The sequence below is a fragment of the Colias philodice genome, chromosome 18 (assembly GCF_061535455.1).
Source record: "Colias philodice isolate Cphi_HAF_F1 chromosome 18, ilColPhil1 Martin Lab GWU primary, whole genome shotgun sequence".
Taxonomy (NCBI): domain Eukaryota; kingdom Metazoa; phylum Arthropoda; class Insecta; order Lepidoptera; family Pieridae; genus Colias; species Colias philodice.
The window spans coordinates 7,132,583-7,155,408 of record NC_143103.1 but is presented as its reverse complement, the minus strand read 5'-3'; the positions used below and the strand labels follow the sequence as shown (position 1 = coordinate 7,155,408).

The following is a 22,826-nucleotide window of genomic DNA, read 5'->3' as shown; positions in this document are numbered from 1 at the left end:
GCGTGATCGTAGTTTAAATTCCAGGGACGCCTCTCCACCCTTAGCTGCTCACAATATGTTGCCCCCTTGTCGCACTATTGCAGCGACTTATTTCGGGGGCCCATACAGTGAGAGGGCGAGTCACCACCTGCCAACATATTTTTACTTTCTTTTAGTAGAAAGGCAGGTGCCATAGTCTCCCATAGTCCTCAGTACCAGTCCATTTAGCATCCCAATCCATAGCCCAATCATTAAATTTCCATACCCTGCAATAGTCCTACATCGGCCGCGGACTGCCCAGGGCTGTATCTCTATAGTGCAGTCATGGGCAGGCTGCGGCTGGTGGCCCACAACACATTAAAATTCTCGAAAGGGCCTCTGCGTGTTGGATCCGTGTCCCCACGTAAGCCTTCCAAAGATCCGGGTACTCTCCTTCTGGTGGTACCCGAGTATTATGGAAATGAGAAACATAATAATATAATCATTGATTATCTTGATAGCAGAAGTGTTTAGTCATTCATACCTGTTCATATATTTCTTGCAAAGCCTCTGATATACATCCAGAGAAGTTTGGCAAATTCCATTTAACACTACGTTGTATAGTTTTTGGTTCACAGAACCTAAGGCAAGGAATAATAATGACATTAAATCAATTAGTATTACAGCAATACACGTTTCTAATCAACAGAAATCATACCTACTAGATTCCCCGGTTTGTCCCGGAGGACAGCTTGCAATAGCGATAGCGCCAGGAGCTGTTCTTGGCCAGCGCATCCCATACGACGCTTCGCTATCACAAGCCTCATCTGTTGGACCAATCGTCCAAACTGTTATTGACTTTGAGTTTGTTCCCACTACCGACGATACTTGACATCGGAACTCTCCTGATTTCTAAAAAAAAACATTCAAATAAGCAAATACCTATTACATAAATTACAATTTATTTCATTTTTAATACCTGAATGTTATAAAGTCGGAGAAGGCTACCAGCTGGATATAGATCTTCCCAGAGTTCTCTTCCAGGAACGAGAGGTAAAAGACTTCTTTCTCTTGCCCAACTAAATCCAAGTGCGCCGTGTACTCGCCCAGCTCCAGCTAAACAAGTGATACTTACGTTCTCACCCTTGAAATTAAAATCTTAATTTTTATCAATTTTCATTTTAAATTTCATCTTGACATTACATTTTATATTTTACCTTGTTCACTGTAAGTGTAGAAGGCATGAGACGAATATCAGGTGGTTTTAATACAGTTATTCTTAAAGCACTACATCTTCTTCTACCAGCATCATCTGCTGCACATGACCATTTCCCTGTATCTAATTTTTTAGCCTCTGAAACTCCTAATACAGATAATTGGCGCCCTAAAGCATCTTCTGCTACGGTGCGAGTCCAAATATCCCTAAAAGCAAATTATAACGAAATTATTTATTACAACAAAGCTTTTTTTATTATTTTGTCACAGAATAATGGTATTGGTACCTAATTTACTAACCTGTTGGTCCCGTTGAAGTTAACTTTTACACCGTCTTTGTACCACGTAAAGGCAATATTTGGAGAGCCATAGGCCATGCAACTTAGAATAAATTCTGAGCCTTCCCATACTTCAGGACGTTGATTAACAATCAGTTTCTGGGAAAGTTTAAATAACATAAAATTGATTTTTTAGTTTTACTTTTAACAAATGTATTTAATCAACAAGAAACATACATAATATCAATTTGCAAATTTAAAATAGAGTACAAATTATTATTACTATTGTAATTAGTCTTAGGTTTAGAGACATTTTTTAATAATAATCTTTCATATTGTATATAAATAAGTAGCGTCCTATTTTTGAAGAAATTGAGATAAAAGTAACAATTTTAAGAAAACATTAGTAACAGACACATACATGTAAAGTAAGAGCCGGTTGTGTATGCAACACCGACGTATCTGGCACAAGTCGTACCGCCCTCGGATCCGCGGGTGCCCTCGCGGCCGCTAACCTCGCAAGGGCGCTTCGTACAGCGCCCAGTTCCCTACGAGCGCCCCATACACGCACCCACGCTGTACGGGCACCGGACTCAAGTGAACTGGGAAACGCTTTTATAGTCTTATCAATCTAACTTCTAGTCAGATCAAAATTGACACGTCAAAACTACTATGACTTTTTTTTGAATGGTGTCTCTCAATGTTAAGGGCTTCTACATTTTAACGCGGACGCGTGGGTGAACTGAAGGTTCACCCTGGTAGCGACATGCGCAAGGGCGTCCCCCCTTGACGGGGATATCGAACCTCGGCTTGGGCTGTCGCTTGAATGGAGGAGGCCAGAAGGGCCCTAGTCGGACGGGAAAACTGCTATGAATATTTTGTCGAGTCTGTATCCACTGTTTTGTATGAGGTAGTCATCTGCCGTATAAAAAGATACTCGCGCCAAGCTCCTAGAGACTATCAGATTTTGATAAACTGAGAAAAATATTGTATAGTCTTATCAATCTAACTTCTAGGAAAAACAAAAACTGGTATGAATGTCTTTTGAGGTCTGTTTCTAGATATAAAACACTACTTGAGTAAAATATATTATATTTTTATTGAAGAATTCACAGAAATATACGTAATTTTAATGTCAACTGATGTGAACATTAATGTGAACTGATATTAAATTATTAATTCAATGTTCTGGCAAACATGAGTACATTACAATTAATCAACTTACGTTTGTGCGATGTTTGAACAATAATCGGTAATAAAATATTAATTAAAGTGAAAACGAAAATGAAATATGCATGTTAGTGAGTGATGCAACCATTGAGTGAGAAATTAAACGCCCATAATCTTACCTTATGTTTAAAATTTCCACATCATCATGTAATGTTATATTTGAGGCTCGTAAGTATCCGCTCATCTAAAACAATTTTACCAGACGTAAATAATAATCAATATATCTTTATTATTTAGTTCTATGTAACCTTACAAAATTACCCACCTGTTTTGTAATTTCCTTTGATATGTCATTAATTCCATGGTCGACTATTTTAACTCTTGTTTCAAAACGAGCGGATGCTAAAACACATTGTATGTCAGTATAAATTGTATATGTTAACGGAAATGTATGTAATCCGTCATTGTATAAAATTCCTAGGAAATGTATGCAATTCCTAAAATCGCACGGAAATGTGTGAAATAAATTATTTTATACACATTTCCTAGGAAATCTATACATTTCCTAAATAGCAATCGGAAATGTAAAACATCTAAGATATTGGAAAGTACGCGGGACGAGAGGTATGTATGTCGCAGTCGGAGTGTATAATCCGCCGTATTACTACCGGCCGGCATTTTGTAATATGCCGAAAATTCGTAATCAGAAATTTTTAGTTTGGATAAGGGGTGGGTTAGGTTATGTTCGTGTTTTTTTAAAACTACACAGAAATAGGAGCCCCACTTCGTGGGGCTCCGTCGGCTCGCGACCGTCTTTTTGTAGAATTTTGGCATAAGACGAATTTTGGCATATTACAAAATGCCAGCCGTTTGTAGTACGGCGAATTATACAATCCGACTGCGACATGTACACGGGGACAGCGGGACGAGGGGACTGATTACTTACCAAATGAAAATTTGATTTGATTGAATATAAGTTGATTTAAGAAATGTTATATTATCTTAATTTTACGGTAAGACTGTTACCCGATTGTCTCAATAAGTGCTATAAAAAAAAATAACAACGTGTTTTATTACAGAAATCGTTTACTTTATACATTTCCTAATACGATATTGGAATTATATACAATTCCGAGGAAGATTATATATTTCCTAGGATATCTATGCATTAAATAGTTTATTAAACAATCTTTTATACATTTCCTAAATGGTATCGGAATTGTTCACATTTCCTAGGATTTGTATACAATTCCTTGATTTCATACATTTCCGGTAACATATACATCAAAGTTTCATGTAATATTTTATCATTTATACGAGTACGTACATATTATTATGTTCAATATATTTATTTATGATTACAACAATATTAAATTCAGTAAACACATTTATCAGGTCATTAGCATACTTACAAACATCGGTATCTCTTGAGTTGCAATCACAAATCTTATCTTTCTTACAAGCATCGGCGCATTCTTCTAGACCGCATTCTGCAATATTGTCATAACATGTATTATCATCATCGTAAAACTGGCCTAGAAAAAATGACATCAATTCTAAAATATGATAATTAATATCTAAAATTATTTTATTAGTAACAACGATAACTTAACCATTTCCATGCGTACTTTCAATTGAAGTCAGTTTTTGGCTCCAATTCCAAAAGCTAAATTGTAAGCCATATATTCAAAGGGACATAAATTTTGGAAAGAACTGAATAGACTAAAAAAAACTTTCATTTGATATTCACATATGTTTTATATATAAAGTTTGTCATAGAAACCTAATATCTCTAACATTTACCTGGTGCGGCTATTTCTGACTCACAAAGGTCCCCCGTGTAGCCCGGTGCGCAAATACAGCTTACAGCTGCTGGCCCCAATTGCCTACATACAAAATACACCTTTGATATTTAAGGAATATACCTCATGTTTTTACTAAAGAGTAAGGGATTCTTTTTGATTAACTCTTGAAATGTATGATTGAGCTTTTTTACTTGTTACTCTTGTACTAAAAAGTCCTCATCCTCGCTCTTTTGATAAAAGTTCTACGCTAATGTAAAAAATTCACAAAAATCCTTTCAGAATGCTTTCTATCCAGTTTCTTATCCTTGTTTTAAGCAAAAATATGACAGTTAAATAAACTTTAATAATCTGATAAATCTTAAAAAATGAAACAACCAAATATTACACTAATATTTGTTTATTGCAAAGACAGTGCATTAAATGATAAAATATATATTAAACATCCGAATACTTACCCGCACGTACCACCATTCTTGCACATATTAGACGTACTAGGACACAGAGGACCGATTCCGCAATCAGACCCGGAATATCCCTCGAAGCAGGAACAGTAGAATTCACTGTGATAGAAATAAACAATATAAAGTGTAAGACATTCAAGTGATATTATTTAATACCGTAAAATAAACGCTGAACAGATCCTGATTATTGTCCAGAAGCGTGGAGAACATCACTGTATCATAATATGATTTCAGTTTATTGTGTGAGTATTAAACTTATTTTGCTCTCTATTTTTAATTCTTTATTTTCACAAGTAAACTGTAGGTATTGTGATCAAGAACACACCTATAATCATGTGAGGCATAGCAGTGTCCGAGCAGGCGGCACTCGATGGCGCTGCAGGAGGTGGTGGGCGCGGGCGCGGCGGGCGCGCGCACCGCGTACGTCACGTTCAGCCCGAACACCGACAGCAGCCCCAGCGCACGCAGCTGCGAACCCTCCGCGCGGGATAGTGACAGCTCCACCACCAGCACTGGACTTTGCACCTGGGGTAAGAGACTGCATACAGGAATTCAATACACTACAGAAATGACTTCACCGACGTCGACACTACAAGCGTGAGCCTCCGCACGTAGCAGGAACTATATAGAGCCTCACCACACACAATGGGATCGGACCTTAGTCAAACTACCACAACTGCAACTAGTGCAAGAATGCACCTGAAAAGCGGACTTCTATAAGCCCAGTATATCCAGCGAAACCTAGTCTAAAACCGAATTATTAATGAACAAATACTTTAGTATGTCCGTTATAAAACAACAATCAAATGTAACCACACTATTTTGGAAACTAGGCCGTATTATTCTAGTAAACGTTGTACAAACTTTAATTAACTACGCCAGGTCATGTGTTTTATTGCTTTATCTTTCGGGTGAACGCGCGTTCTCATGTATGACATCACTTTGTAGAATAGATCACTATCAAATGAACATAATATTTTAAATTGATATTAATTTAATTTTGATATCTAAAATTTCTTCCAATAAAAGATGTAGAGTCAAGTGAAGTGGATATTACAACTAGAGAAAAGTTTTAATTGCATTGTAAGTTTTTGAATTTAATAATCGAGAATCTAATCGTTAAGAAAATATTGTGAGGAACTAAGTTTTGCTATCGTGAAACTTAATCCTTCATGATATTTTAGAATATATTCCATCACAACCGAAACTTTTACCATTTTATTACGTTATTCTTTTTAGGTTTACCATTGTGATCAATTCCGATCGATCCTTTTACCAAAGTCCAATTCATCATCCTAATCTTGTATAACTTTATATGTATATAATTTTTTATCACACGTTATTCTAAAAGTTAGGAAGTTATAAATGATTACCTACTGGGATAATTCAATAACTTACAGCCATTATTTCGCATAGCGTTCTGTTTGATTTATTAATGTTTTCAATACAGCGACTGAGTTTCTCCAATCGCTTTATAACGAAGGCCACTTTAACGAAAACTATTTAAGCTAATCGAAAAGTTTAAATGTTTTCCTCTATTATACATGTATAGTACAACATATTTATTATTATATTCGCTCGAATAAAACATGAAACCAGATTTTTTGTATTATTTTCTACAACTACATTAAATATAGGTAATCACTAAAGATAAGCATATCAGACGTCGATTTATCGAGAAATATTTGTATTTTTCAATATGTGACACTAATATCTATCATTTCCTTTATAAAATTACTCTAATTTTTTCAGTGCTGGTTTATATTTTAAATGAAAATATACGAATTCAAAAAACATTAATCATGACGTAGAACTATGTTTTTCTGCTTTTATTTCAGTGCAATTTTCAAATTACTTTTACACATTTTACCACACAAATAAAATTCTGCAAACCGTTTCAAGTTACTTACCAACTCTATTACGGAATACGAAATTCACATAAATATACATTTTTATATTTATTGAGAGAACGGCACAAAGAAGCTTGATATTGGGAAAAAATTGTCTATGCCCAAGGTAAGAGCACTTAATGCGAAAATAGCGTGTAATATACATTCTAGACATATCTTGCTCCTATTACACTGATGTAATTTACAAACGAGACCTTATATTTAGTAAAATATATGTATATGTGTTAGAATATATTATGTACTCAGTTAGAAAATTCAGAGTGGGGTAATTGATTTCAGACACTAAACTAGCTAAGCCCTCTCTTCATTTTTGACTGACTCAAAAAAGTCATAAGCTATCGTATGTTCCATTCTTGGTTCCATTGCATATTTTTTTTATATATACTATATTATTTTAAACAATATGCAACTGTTATTATGATTGTATTTGAAAGTTGAATTTGGCTATTGGCATGCGATGCGCAAAGGTCCTATTTGGTATTTTGCCAGGGTGGAAAAATGTTTATGTTTATACTTATTTTCCTCATTTTTTCGACAGTTAAGTATTACACATATACATTACTCGTAGTAAGACTTGAAGCATTATAAACAATACTACATTAAAGAATAAAAGATTTTGTACCTACTTACACGATTGAGACAACTATTATTTAAGATAAACAAGATATAAATCAAGTGTGTTTAAATAATTGTTTGCTTAAATAATTGCAATCTTTAGTTGTGTAACTGGAGGAACTATTTAACAGTTTATACTTTATATCAGAAAAATCTTGGATTTTCTATCTAAGAACAAAGTAGCTTGTTCATTAAACTTTCATTCTAAAAGCATCCGTTGTTAGAAAATGTAAAAACTCTTAAGAATAAAAGATTTCAATGGCTGCATTACGAAAACGTGTACCTGTAAATATTTGATCCTAGTGATGTTCTCCTCGGTGACGGTGAGCGCGCGCCGCTCGCCCAGCTTGTAGGTGTCGTCGTAGTACATGTACTCGGTGAACGTGAGCCCGCTAGTGGTGTACTGCTGCGTGAAGTATATCGATATAGTGCCGTTCGCGATGTCGTGCTCGATGATCCACTTGCACTTGAGCGGCACCGGGAACGGGTTAGGGAAGTTCGGCGTCTGGATCGTGCCCACGGGGCCCTTCAGGCGCCCGCCGCAGGTGACGGGGCCCTGGTGCTCCGTATTTCGTTCTTGAGATCTCACGTGGTCCAAGGCGATGGTCATAAATGTAATGGTAACAAAATTGTACACCATTAACCTGTAACAAATGAAAAGTAATTTTACAATTTATTCGTATACGTTTGTATGTTTCCAAGTCTGTATTAAACATTCGTGAGGACTATGTCTATTTACTATACATAAAAAGTGTCTCATCTTCCATGATTTTGTATGAAAAATATTATATTTATTTCTAGCTAAAGCCACGGTAATCGATATTATAACCGTGCTAAAGCCGACTTAACTCGTTGTATAAGGATAAATGTTCGGTCAAGGATGCTTCGAATATTATGTTGCAATACATTTCAATTGCTTTTCTATGAAATAAGCAAACACTTAAATATTCTTAGTTCTCGTTATAATATTAATAAGGTTTATGAGTATGATAAAATAACATAAAATGGAAAGAAACCAATTCTAAACGTCCTTTAACATGTAGACTGTACGTATTCTAAGCACTATCACACCCTATACTTCATTGAGTACAATAAATTGATTATATCGATCTAGGCGTAACAAAAGACGGCTAATCTAAGGGAATCCAACAAAGGTTAATTGTGGTTACATGTTAAAGGTTAAACTAGTGCTACGAGGTTTACGTTAATCTATACTAATATTATAAAGTAGAAGAGTTTGTTTGTTTGTTTGAACGCGCTAATCTCAGGAACTACTGGTCTGATGTGAAAAATTCTTTCGGTGTTGGAAAGCCCATTTATCAAGGAAGGCTATATATCATCACGCTAAGGCCAAAAGCAGCGGAGCCACGCGGGTGAAACCACGGAGCGCAACTAGTATAATATAAAGGGTTAAAATATAAAAATTATTATTTGGAACATATACAATATGTTTTAATTCAAGTTAATGAATTGCTGTAGTGTACAAAAGCAATTAGAGATATCGAAGTTTAAAGTTTTAATGTAATCATAATAACAAGATTTAAATCATGGAAGAAGTTAAAGTTACACACACACACAGATTTTTTTTACAGTTGCTTATCATTATAGATAAAATTTCGTTATGGTCTCTATTCACTTACAACATACCATGTTAACACAATGACCTTTTAATAATAACTATCCTGCTGTGTATAGTTTCATACCCACTGAGTATATTATGACCTAATTCGTATAAGCATGCTCACTATCATAAAGCAATCTTGATATATGTTACAAATTTTGGTGTTATAATCTATACTAATATTATAAAGCTGAAGAGTTTGTTTGTTTGTTTGTTTGTTTGTTTGAACGCGCTAATCTCGGGAACTACTGGTCTGATTTGAAAAATTCTTTCAGTGTTAGATAGCTCATTTATCGAGGAAGGCTACGACCAACAGGAGAGGAGCCACGGGGGTGAAACCGCGCGGAGCAGCTGGTATGTAATATATATTGCTTGAGCGGATGCTAAGCAAACAATAAATTAAAGATATAATATAATATAGTGTTATCTGCAAGTACTTTAGATTGCATTTTGATCTTATGCATGCTTTTATGTATAAACCTCCGAACTAGCGACGAATTACGCATGGAATTCACATGGTAAGATAAACTTCATTATAACATTTTGGTATCCTTTTACGTATAGATTATTATTTAATTGTTTTAGATACATATAAGTACATATAATTATCTTATTCAGTAAAATGGTAATTCGATAATTATCAACATTATCCATGTTTTAAAATAGCAAAGATCAATTTCCCACTAAATCCTGTAAAACATCTCATTCAACCGTAAACCCGAATCAAAGACAGATCCGAATTATGCTTGAAATTTTAATTGAGTTAACTAAAACGATAAGGATATTAAAACCTTCAACGATTTTGACATTGATCTAAAAGCCATTAGGCGGCAATTAGAATTCATAACGCGGCACAATCTCATATTAATTGAAACCGTTGTTATCACAAGACCATTAATTACGGAATTTTAAGGTCCAACAGCACTTAGCCCCGTCCTTTTAGTTTAAATACATTTACCATCAGTGGGAAATATGATTCAAACATATCTAATAAGCATATATTAATAACTAGCGGTCCGCCCCGGCTTCGCCCGTGGTACATATTTACGTTTTCTCTACATAAGAACCATCCTCGTACTTCAAGGAATTTAATAAAAAAGAATAATCGAAATCGGTTCAGCCATTCACACGTGATGCCGTGACAACGCGAAACGGGTGCAGACCCGCCGCCTTTTTAATTTTTATAGCTCCCGCTGCGCAGCGCGTCGAACGCGGCAACTGATACACAAAAATAATCCTTATGGCATGATTCTGTATTCACGCGCGATGACTTATAACGTATTTCATGTATAACTTTGGTGTTTCTACACCGATTTACATGATTCTTTTACTATAACCTGCCCAGGAGTATGAAGAATAATTGTGCCAAATTTAGTTAAAATCCGTCGGGTAGTTTTTGTTTCTATAACGAATATACAGACAGACAGACAGACAGACAAAAATTTTTCTGATTGCATTTTTGGCATCAGTAGCGATCCCTTATCACCCCTTCATAGTTTTTTTTTAAATATATTTCATGTACAGAATTGGCCTCTCTACAGATTTATTATAAGTATAGATATAATCAATTACGTAGATAAATTTTACTACTTACTTTTTATTTTTATTTTATTTTATTTATTTTATTTATTTGATTTGCCAACAGATGTACATCTTATATTTATAATATATTTTGAGTATGTGACATAATTAGCATGCATAGCAAGATGTAGATCCAATTACAGGCAAATACAACATGCGTTTTTTTAGAGGCAGAAATATAACGATGTCTTTGTTTCTTATGTCCAACCATGAAAATTGAATTTAGTTTTAAAATGCCGTAACAACCGTGTTTTTTTAAGAAATAAAAGTATATCAACAACTACTGCCATAAAATATTGAAATTGTAAGTTTCCCATGGTTTCCCGCGCATTTTATGAAAAATTTTTTTTTCATAAAATCGAAGACGATAAAGATTCACCAAAAGAGGTTGTACTGCTACCAGACGTTGACGTTAAAAATAAAAAAAAAATAAGAAGTCCACTAAAAGCTTAGAATTTCACAATTAATTAGTTCCGAGGCACTAAGGCAATAATTGAATTAAGCTGTGGTCGTATTTGGGCCGCAACTCTTCACAAAGACCTTTGTCACAAAGGGTTCGAGACAACCGCTATTTATTGTTCAATTACAATTGAGTAAGGACTTCGTCACGACGAAATAAAATCATATATACGTTTTCAAAAGGAAATGGTAGATAATAAAATTTTTAAATTGTATAATTTAAACGAATTAAAAAAATATTAAATTTTAACATAACAATACTTGAAATAAAAAAAACTGCCCCAATATTGCCATTTGTAAATACATACCATTTATATTTTTATTTAATCTATGATAAAGGTTAGGAATGAAGTCCGAGTAAAATCACAGTTGACAGATATATAACTACGTACAAACAGTTAGGTAACTAAGCCCCCCCCATGAAATTATGACGTATAGCTATAGGGCTGTTACTTTTTGATATTTAACCGACTTGAAAAATAAAGGAGAAGGTTATCAATTCGGCCTGTATATTTCTGTTTGCTTTTTTTCACAGTTGATTTTGTGGTAATTTGGAGATTAAAACCCGTTAAAATACAAAAATGGTGTAGCCTAAATATGAATTTACAACAAGAAATAATCCGAATTGATACAGCTTGTAAAAGTAAATACGTTTTTATCAGTGCTATATTTCGAAATCTAGTTTTGTTATGGACGCCGAAGGCTATTTAATGTACCTAAATTATTTATAATGCTTGATATTTGTATTATACATATATTCAATAATTATTTTAAACCAGAATTTACAATACTTGTATGTAGGTATACCTACAAAATTATTTTTAAAACGATAAATTAAATTAAATTAAAAAACACAAAATATGCAAAAATAAATTAAAATTATTATTATACGAGCATAGAACCTCTACCTTTTTGTTTTAGGAAGAAAAAGAAAATAGTTTGACAGGCTTAGTGCTTGACAAAGTGGAGACGCCACGTATCGATAAAAATACAATAATTATAATATCTATCTTTTTCTTCCCTAATATTTACGTAATTATGCACATAAATTTAAACAAGATTTTTTTAAGGTTTCCTTTTTTTATATTTTCGTGCTCTTCTAGATTGCGTAAAAAATAGATGCGATCTTTAAACAGACTGGACTCCTAATAGGTACTATTTGTAGCTATCATTTTGATAGAAAATATGTCAACATAATATAAAACTCATACTGCCATATCTATAGAAATTAAAAAATAGTCTCTTTTTAACTTGTAGTCAGATATGGTATTTACAAATATATTCATTGAAAGGGCTACAAACTGAAACAATCGATATTTATTTAATGTGAATTGACATCACTTTAAACTTTTTTCCATACTATATTCAAAATCTGTGGATGTGTCACCCGCTACTATCGATCCCCCTCAATACCCTTGTAAACACGCTTGATGGGGGGGGAGCCATTTCGAACATTTTGTATGAAGTTTCCTTACTGTATGTATCTGTATATTGTGGTAAAATCCTGCCTTATTTCTTGTGGTGAGCATAAGTTTATTTTTATTGAGTTACAAATAAATTAAATCAACAGCAATGGTATACATACAGTAGTAGTATGAGTGACGCCGTAACCCACCAAAATTGGTTTAAAACTTCTTAGTAACAAACGAGAAACTTATAGCAAATACAAAGTCGCAGTTGAGCCAAGCTCACTGTCAGCTTACAAACAAGTCTGAGTCGTATTAGAAGTTAAACAGGAAATGCATTCAGAATTTCAGGCACAAACGCAAAATTTTCTTTATTCAACCAAACTACAAGCACAGTTCTCCTATTTTTATTCTTTATTATAAAACTTAGAACAGTCGTTAGTGCACGCTCATTAAAAAGCGTTCCTGAACTATATTTCCTCTGCATATTATTATTTCCCGAACGCCCACTTTTCTTTTAATCAAAACAATTTGTTGGTTAAGGGAAAATAATTTGTTTTTAATTGTTTAAAACTACGAGTATGCAATACTAAATATAAAGCAAATAATACCTTAAAGAAGATTCTCTCTCACATTTCGCAGACTCAAAACGAACTCATTAACCTATAATTCGATTTGAAATGTTAATTTATATTTCAGATACATTCGTGAAATTTCATAATCCGTTAATTGAAAATCGACAAGCCTCATTGACGACAATATTCCACACGCCTCAGCATCCGAGTGCAAAATGAACAGATAATAATTTAATTAAAATTTCATTCTAAGTACCTACTGGCTGAATTCTGATTGATTGCTGTATGAATTACTGCATAATTAATTGCGTCACAAGAATATTAATGTCTGTACTGAATCGGTTTCAATTTTTATATTGAATTATATGTCCTGGAAGAGATTTTATTATGCAAATGTGCGTATATCATATTTGTATGGTTGTTAAATTGCACCTTTAATTGATTTGGAATAAGTTCCATTTTAGTTGCTGGTTTTAGCATTTTGTATTAGTATAGGTGAATCAAATACTAGTATTACAGTTAAACAGTTAGCTTTAATTATTATGTTTACGTGTGTAATTGTTATAAAGCTAAGAAGTTCGTGGGATTTCGGAGAAAAACAATGTAACCAGGAAAGACTGGTAGATCCACCCTTGGGATAACCGAATCAAGCCCCTATGTGATGAAAATATAATCGTATTGTAGTGCCAATCGTGTTACAAATCCATCAACTGTTAACGTTTTCTTGACATCTTCGTAATTGTTTGATTAAATATATTCGAAGAAGTGGTTTACTTTGAATTAAAGCTCTTTTGAATTGTTTTTTTATAAAAAAAATATGGTATTATCATTAAAAATATATCTTCTACATATTATAGATCTTTAAAAAAAATATATTTTTCTTGTTCAATATTTCTTATAATATGTTTTATCAGAAACTATGAGCAAACTTCAATAATTCTATTTATTTATTAACCTTCCAAATATACAAGAAAATTGTATAAAACATGCCAAAGCTTTTAAGTTCACAGATAAAATTGTTGCCGCAACAAAATCGTGCAGAACGGAGCGTTGCGACTGCGTCATCGCGGCGTCACGTCGCGGCGCCGTGCGATTGGCCGCGGATTGACCCCACTGTCCTCTACTACTTGGACTCGCCACGCAACCGCTGAGCAGGACACTCCCTCACTAAAATTAATTAATTCTACCAAACGCACTTTGTAATTTTAAATATTAAACTATATACGCACAAGTTTATTGTCTTCTTCTTTCGTCGTCAACATTTTCTGGTCCTTCGAGCCGGATCACATCCTGGATTTTGGAGACGCAATCGGCGAAGAAGTCGCAAAATTACAGTGCAGTTTGGTAAGACGGCCAGCTAATTTATCCAACCCTGTAAAGCTTCATCTGAGTGATACTGTGCTTTGTATATTCCAGAGCTTTCGGTGTTGCTTGCCTCCTCACGTGCTTTTACGCTACCGAAGAATCTGCTTCACGTGGCACGTAAGTACTTGTAGCTTTTTACTTCAGTCATTATGTCTCTTTCTGAGCAAAAGGAGCTTAAGGATTTGAGAAAAAAAAGGGGGTTAATCAAATGTAGGTTAACGAATTTTAAGAAATATGTTTCGTCTTTTGAAAACGTGGATCTTGATACACATCAAAGGGCAGAACTAAAATTACGTATACCAGGTGCACAAAGTTTAATGAACGATTTCAACCAAGTACAAAGTAAAATCGAAGATCTTGTCCCGGAGTCAGAAACGGATTCAAAAAATTCAAATTCAAAATTATTTATTTCGTTTCCTTTACATTCGTCTTAAACAAATTTGTGATTGGAACACTCCTAGTAAGCAAATAAAATGCTTGTGTCAGGAGGTTCCGCTCTTCCTTAACACTAGATTACAGAAACAGAAATAATACAATATGAATGAATACAATGCAAAAACATAAAAGAAAAGAAAGAATTCAATAAAATCTCTGTGTGTGTATGTATGTGTATGTGTGTGTGTATGTGTACGTGTGTGTGTGTGTGTGTGTGTGTGTGTGTGTGTGTGTGTGTGTGACAGCACGTTTATTTTTTATATTGGAGCAAAGCTTCGGTATCTGAGTAGCTTAAAGGTTTCAACCATTCCGTTAATACTTTTTTACATTTTTATGATAAACTCATAGAATCACGCGTAGAGTTTGAGAGGGAATATTATGTTGTCCTGGCGATGCTGGACTGCATGGTAAACCCAGATAATTCCGAGGATAGATCTAATAAATCCATTGACTGTTCCTTAGCGCACGACCATACGACCTGTAACAATTTTAATAACGATTCAGTAAAATTACCGACTATTTCTGTACCTAGCTTTGACGGTTCACATGAACACTGGGTAGAATTTCGCGATACGTTTTCATCCTTAATTCATAATTCGAAAACAATACCACCGGTTCAAAAATTTCATTATTTAAAGGCGAGTTTAAAAGGCGATGCCAAAATCGTTATAGAAAACGTTGAATTTTCATCCGAAAATTATATGGTTGCATGGGAGCTTTTATTACACCGTTTTAATAACACGCGTTTGATAGTGCAAAGTCACATTAAAGCAATATTTTCACTTCAAAACGTCTCAAGAGAATCGGCTATTCAATTACACAATTTAATTGATACAGTTTTAAAAAATTTACGTATTCTTAAAATCTTAGGAGAACCCACGGAATACTGGGACACTTTGATTATTTATATCGTAGTTTCAAAGTTAGATCCTACCACTGAACGCGAGTGGGAACAATTTAAAAACACCTTTTACAAAATACATAAGGACAAAATTATTAAACTAAACGATTTATTAGAATTCATTAAAGAAAAAGCCGATTTATTAACTACACTATCCGTAAATCACAATAAACCTAGTATTTCAAATAACTCAAATAAATTTTCTACTTACCAAAATAAAAATTCATCATCCAAAATTCATTGCAACATAGTTTCGGATAACAAACACTCTAAATCGCAATCCAATAAGTCGCGCAGCCATTACAAGTCATGTTTGCTATGTAACGAAAAGCATCAGCTGTATTCATGCCAGAAGTTTCTCGACTTATCCCCGCAACAGAGGTTTAAGTTAATTACGGATAAAGACTTATGCATTAATTGTATGCGCCCAGGTCATTTAGTTGGTACTTGTCTTTTTGGTCCGTGTAGAAAGTGTGAACAAAAGCACAATAGTTTACTTTGTGATGCAATTAAATTATCACCAATTAAACAAAATACAGTGACGTTAACTACGTACGAGCACCCCTCGCTTACTAATACGCATCCCGTTTCAGTGGTTTCAGTAGATAACGCACACATGCAACTTCAATGTATTAATCACGCACAAACCGTTATGCATACAAAGAATGACAATTCTTCGCAACAGATTGTCATATTGTCTACGGCGATAGTTGAAGTATATAATGAATCGGGTGAGTATTATTGCGCACGCGCAGTTCTAGATAGCGGAAGCGAGCGATCCTTTATAACGCAATCGTTTGCAAATAAATTAAATATACGAATATTACAGTCCACTCAACATATTCACGGTGTAGGTAATTCTATTACGCAATGTTCGCAATCTTGTAACATTGAAATTAAATCGCGCGACGGGAGCTTCACTGCCCGTTTTCAATGTTTGATTTTGCCTCAAATTACATCAAAATTGCCTACAACTACATTTAATTTCAATCAGTTTAATATTCCTCACAATTTATTGTTAGCTGATCCCAATTTTTACGAAAGTCAACCTATTGATTTACTGATCGGTGCTGATTTATTTTGGGAATTAATAACTGAAGGAAAAATGCGCCTGAAAAGTGGTCCTTTCCTTCAAAACACCAAATTAGGTTGGATAGTGTCAGGTGCAATTAAATCTTTTCCGTATACTAGTAATAAAAAATTATCACATATTAATTGTAATTATTCGACGTTATCCACGGAAGATGATTCACTCGATAAGTTAGTTAGGAATTTCTGGGAATTAGAAGAATTATCCGCGCCTAGCAATAAATTACAGCAATTATCGAGCGAAGATAATATTGCTTGTGAGGAACATTTTATTCGCACAACACGTCGACTTTCCGATGGTCGTTTCTGTGTTTCAATTCCGTTGAAACAATCACCTGAGTTATTAGGTAATACACGCGCACAAGCTGAACGTCGTTTTTACGCGTTAGAGAAACGTCTTCAGCAAAATACTAATTATAAAAAGATGTATTCTGATTTTATACAGGAGTATATTAATTTAGGTCATATGAGTCTCGTCAATACGTATGGGAATCCGCACTATTTCCTACCGCATCATGGTGTGTTTAGGGAGCACGCCACCACAACTAAATTACGCGTAGTTTTTGATGCGAGTATGAAGTCTAGTTCCGGCGTATCATTAAACGACATACAAATGATTGGACCTGCTATTCAAGGTGATTTAATTTATATTTTATTACGTTTTCGCGAGAATAGGTATGTTGCATGCGCTGACATTGAAAAATTTTACAGGCAATTGAATATTGCTGAAGATCAGCGTGACCTGCAGCTGATCTTGTGGCGGGATGATCCCTCAGAGCCGCTGAGGGTGTACCGACTCAACGCCCGACGCACGACGCACTATCTTTTCTGACAATGGGAAGAATTTTGTCGGTCTCATGAATGAGTTCAAAAAATTTTTAGCTACCTGTTCTGATGAAATTAAAGCATATGCAACTTCGCAAAATATTAATTTTAAAATGATACCCTTTTACGCTAGTCATTTCGGGGGATTGTGGGAAGCTGGAGTAAAAAGCTGTAAGCACCATCTCAAACGTGTAGTAGGTAACGCACATCTAACGTTCGAGGAGTTTAGCACAGTATTGACCCAGGTTGAAGCTGTCCTGAACTCCCGTCCTTTGACCCATCTTTCCACAGATCCCAATGATTTCCTTCCACTTAGCCCTGCACATTTCCTGGTTGGTCGTCCGCTGACTGCACCTGTAACGGCTGAGCTGCTATACGACGTGCCTGAGCTTCGTCTCCCGAGGTTCCAGAGGGTGGAACAAATACGCCAGCACTTTTGGAATCGTTGGTCCAAAGAGTATGTCTCCGAGATGCAAACGCGAACCAGATGGCACCAGCACAAGGGGGAGCTCAAGGAGAACACGCTCGTTCTCATTAAGGACGACCGACTGCCGCCGTTGAAGTGGAGCTTGGGGCGCATCCACGCGACATATCCGGGGAAGGATGGAGTAGCACGAGTGGCCGACATTCGTACTGCAGACGGCATCGTGCGTCGGGCGTTCACTAAAATTTGTCCGCTTCCTTCACCAGATAGCTGATTCTTCGCTTCGTGGTCGACAGTTCGTTGGAACAGCACGTTCCAAGGCCGGGAGCATGTTGCCGCAACAAAATCGTGCAGAACGGAGCGTTGCGACTGCGTCATCGCGGCGTCACGTCGCGGCGCCGTGCGATTGGCCGCGGATTGACCCCACTGTCCTCTACTACTTGGACTCGCCACGCAACCGCTGAGCAGGACACTCCCTCACTAAAATTAATTAATTCTACCAAACGCACTTTGTAATTTTAAATATTAAACTATATACGCACAAGTTTATTGTCTTCTTCTTTCGTCGTCAACAAAAATATAATTACAAAAATTACGGTGTTAAAAGCGCAGCATCACCAAGATCTCTTAACGTATAAAATGTTTTACTTAACACGAACCAAGTTTTCAGGGTAATTTTAAGTCTTTTAGGAATCTCTGCCGAAATAATACGTAATCTCAAATCTGAAAGCTATAATGTAGCTTTAATTTATTAATCATAATACGAATATGACTTGATATAAATTTATAGAAAGTAACATATTATGACACCATTTAAGTATTGTAAAAAAATAGATCTTGATCAGTCGAGAGAAGAGAACAGCTTATAGCAATAGCAATACGAATAGTATTGTTTTATATGATCAGAATTTCAATTTCTCAGCCCAAAATATATTAATAATGTATTCTTAGAATTCTAAGCCTAGAATATTAATTATTTAATATACCTTGCCGATTATTAACCACGTTTAAATTATTCTGAAACTGAAATCATGACAACAAGACACATGTCAAAATGTCATACTCGCATATAATTATTACGTGGAATTATCAATTATTTCTAGGTGAACTCAATCAAGATATGGGTTTCATGTGGGTTATGATCAAAAAAATTATGACATCACAGATCTGCGAAATAATTTTGCCACTCAGTCTGTAAGCCAAGCAGTCAGCAGATCTAATACTTTGAAATAAACAATGCACGTAAACAGGTTTCTTGGCATTGAACCCACTACGTTTATCTGTAACTCGAGTGCCGTAGCGTAGGTCAAACGTAAAATGGGTCAAGCTGTAATATATTCTTGCTGTGCTGACACGCTAAGATGAATGGCGAGCTATTTCCAATGCCTATAAAAATAACTCTTGGCTCTGAGCTTTTTACCGCCCTAGCGTTTATTAAGCGATCCTAAATCTTTTAGCATGACGACGCTTGAATCTGATATCTAATCTGTTTGATCTTAACAGTGTAAATAATAGAGGTAATTGTAATCATGGATCACAGTAAAATAATTTTGAAAATGTACCAAACTGTTTTTACTATTAATCTTATGCATTCCCATTCTTTAAATTTGCCACTACTTTCACAATGAGAAGCTCGTCAAACATTTTTCAATGTAATTCAATATGTAGAGTAAACAGTCTTGTTACCAGGCATATTTCTATTAAAGAAGAATATGTAGCAGTATAAACAGAAACCTATACTTGCTTATTAATTCAACAATGCCCATTATCACACAAATTTTAAAGAGCCGATAACCGAAACCAGCTACGCGCCTCGTAGATATCAGCTAGTGTATTGAATAATTAATGAAGTCGTTCCTTGTAGGAATCCACTGAATATTATGACACTAATGCCTCGCTATCTAGAGCATGCACGCGGTCTGCACATATCACACATTCCGCCGGGTTAGAGACTTAATTAAACCGGGCTATATCAAGAATCAAGTCTGAATTAACCCGTGGAATTGAGAGCTTTATGTAATAACTACAATCGTATTTAATTACTGTTGTTCTGTTGTGAATTCGAGTGTTTGATATATTTTTGGATATATCATCGTTTGATAATGATTTAAACTAAAAGTGATGAGTAATTTACAATCGAAATGGCTCTTTAAATTGAATAAAAATTGCCAGCAGGCGGCTCTCGTTTCCGTTTCGCTGTCACGTTCTTCTCCTCGGTTTATTTTTAATTGAAAAGTGATGCCCGGTTTTGTTTTAATTGTATTATTTCAATATTCTTGAAAATAGCATGATTTGCATTCTTTAATAATGTTTTTTATTTCATTTTTCTGAACACAAATCATTGGTCTCTAATAAAATATAGTATCTAGATTAACTTTATCTTTAGATTTTACAATATTATGTAATTAATGCACTATTGAACTTTTCCCCTTTTACATAGGATAGGAGATTAATTCGATATATAAAATTAAGTATAAAACTGTTAACTGTTTAACTATCTTACCCTAAATATGGGCCACCTTTTTGCAGTCAACAGAGATGAAAATACAAAAAGTACTTTCCTCTTTTTTGATCGAATTCGAGTCGGCCACATTGTTCGATTCACAATCGATTTACTTTTTGTTCCATTTTTCTCACACAGAAATATCCTCTCGTTTATTATTAGCCTGTTCCTATACAGATAACATCAATTGGATAACTAATAAAAATACTAATAAAGCTACCACAAAATTATCGAATTCAAAGTTCATAATATAAGAAATTATTGTATAGGAAGTTGGTATAAAATACGCGCGAACTATATTAATCTGTACCCGCGCCTGATCCAGATCCAATTAACAACTTTAATGGACCAATTTATCTCAGAGGTAAAAGTAGTAATATAACACTGCTTTGTGTCCAATAACTAATCAGTATGGTATCGGGAACTTCTAAAGTGAAATTTATATATGCAGTTACCGCAGAGGATATGCATCGTAGTTTTAAACAATTTTTCCGCATTTTAATATATTACTCTAGTAAATTTCGTACGGGATAGCTGCGTCATCAACTTCTAGAAGTTGATGACGCAGCTATCCCGCTGCCAGTTTTTCGTCCGTTGTGCTTGATTTATATTTAAACTGACGCGTTTATCGCACACTGCAATGGCACACTGTTTGCGTTATTACGCTACATTTACTGACTAGCAAAAAGGAGAGCAAAAAATTTTGCGTCAATGATAAAGTAGTATATATAGTATTAGATATATTAGACATTTTCAGAATTTCGATTATTTAATGTTTTGTTTCATGTTGTGTTGTTTTAATTTTAATTATTGTATTTGTGTTTGTGGAGTCAAATAAATGATCTTTCTTTCTTTCTAATAACGTAACTCTTCTACTTTTAATAAGTTTTGCAAACAAATATATAACACAATGTGAAATACAGAAACAATATTTTAAAGGACATAATATTGCAACTGAGTTCAAAAAAATAACAAGCGATACTATTTTTCCGTGTATCTATTTATATTTCCAAAATAGGTAAATTCAAATTGGAGTGTCCAATTTTATCATCAAGAATCACGACCCCAATAAAGAACAGCAAAATTCATTATTATTTACAATAACAAAGCGAACGGTTGATATCCAATTATTTCTTTATTCCATTGTTTCACACGGAAATTGTTTTAATTGGTGTATGGAGTGCTGTTCCGATGTCATATTGCGCTCCTGCCACAAATGCAATCAATCTTGTGTTATTTTACGGCTTCTGGGCAAAGGAAAATACGAATCCTGTTGAATCTAAATCGGCAACTTACATGGGTATAATGATGACTAGAATAAAACTGCCGTAATAAAAGAGAAAAAAGGATTTCCTGATATCTTACACATTATTATTAGCATGATACACATAATATGGTGTTGTTTCAATATTTTTTCACCGTGATGCCTTACGTCGTCCAAATATAATACTAAATACAATGGCTCTACACTCTAATAACAACGAAGATAACAGTATGTAGACACAAACATTATTAAATTTCCAACAAATAAAATCTACCAAGAAAAATTCGACCGCGTAGGAATATTTAATAAAAGATATTGTAGCAAGCCACGCTGATTGAAATCTTTGTTGGGGTGAATATTTAACACTGTTATAGGTACCTCCAACTTATTTTTATGTTAATAGTGACTATAGTAATATTATTAATACAATATATAATATGAAACTTGCTGCTTCATTATTCAGTTTTCAAGCTCAAACCGAAGTTAGAGATTGAGTTATAAGAAACTTGAAAAAGAATATAAGTTACTTCTTCAGAATATACAAATTTGAAGTGTGTGAAGAAATATAATGCGGAAATGAAGTGTGGAAATCCTATGTAGGCATATTATACACATCCGTAATAATACATATTTAAAAAAGTACGTATTTGTAAAATTTTCAACACCCGACCGAAATTTACATATACCCGACCGAATATTTATATTATTAAGAACAGACAATTTCCCCCGTACAGTTAAATGTTATGTTTTGTGAGATATGGTAGTGTAAGATAGAGAAAAGCACTCGAAATGGTTCATATAAATATGCACACGTCCCGAGCCTGCTTATGCTTGCCAAATTCGCCTGGCACGCTTTATGTAACCTTGATTTAAGATTTGGCTTCAAGCCTTAAAATTGCCCTCAAAGGATCTAACGAAATATATTTTCATTCGAAGTATACGTAATTGTTCTTGTCTAACTGTAAC

The 22,826-nt window shown here is 34.5% G+C and overlaps 1 protein-coding gene across 1 annotated transcript in view; it reads right to left on the bottom strand.

Annotated features, from left to right (window-relative positions):
* The window catches only part of LOC149480589 (uncharacterized), a 40,580-nt gene that overhangs the window by 7,496 nt on the left and 10,258 nt on the right, over positions 1-22,826 (bottom strand). The window contains exons 2-14 of the mRNA XM_089706971.1: positions 7,696-8,056; positions 5,213-5,412; positions 4,882-4,986; positions 4,425-4,507; positions 4,034-4,111; positions 2,947-3,023; positions 2,801-2,865; positions 1,873-2,053; positions 1,474-1,610; positions 1,176-1,380; positions 938-1,102; positions 677-870; positions 503-599 (exon numbers count right to left, since the gene is read on the bottom strand). Of these exons, the coding sequence (XP_089563097.1) occupies positions 503-599; positions 677-870; positions 938-1,102; positions 1,176-1,380; positions 1,474-1,610; positions 1,873-2,053; positions 2,801-2,865; positions 2,947-3,023; positions 4,034-4,111; positions 4,425-4,507; positions 4,882-4,986; positions 5,213-5,412; positions 7,696-8,056 (1,948 nt within the window). The remainder of the gene's footprint in view (positions 1-502; positions 600-676; positions 871-937; positions 1,103-1,175; positions 1,381-1,473; positions 1,611-1,872; positions 2,054-2,800; positions 2,866-2,946; positions 3,024-4,033; positions 4,112-4,424; positions 4,508-4,881; positions 4,987-5,212; positions 5,413-7,695; positions 8,057-22,826) is intronic.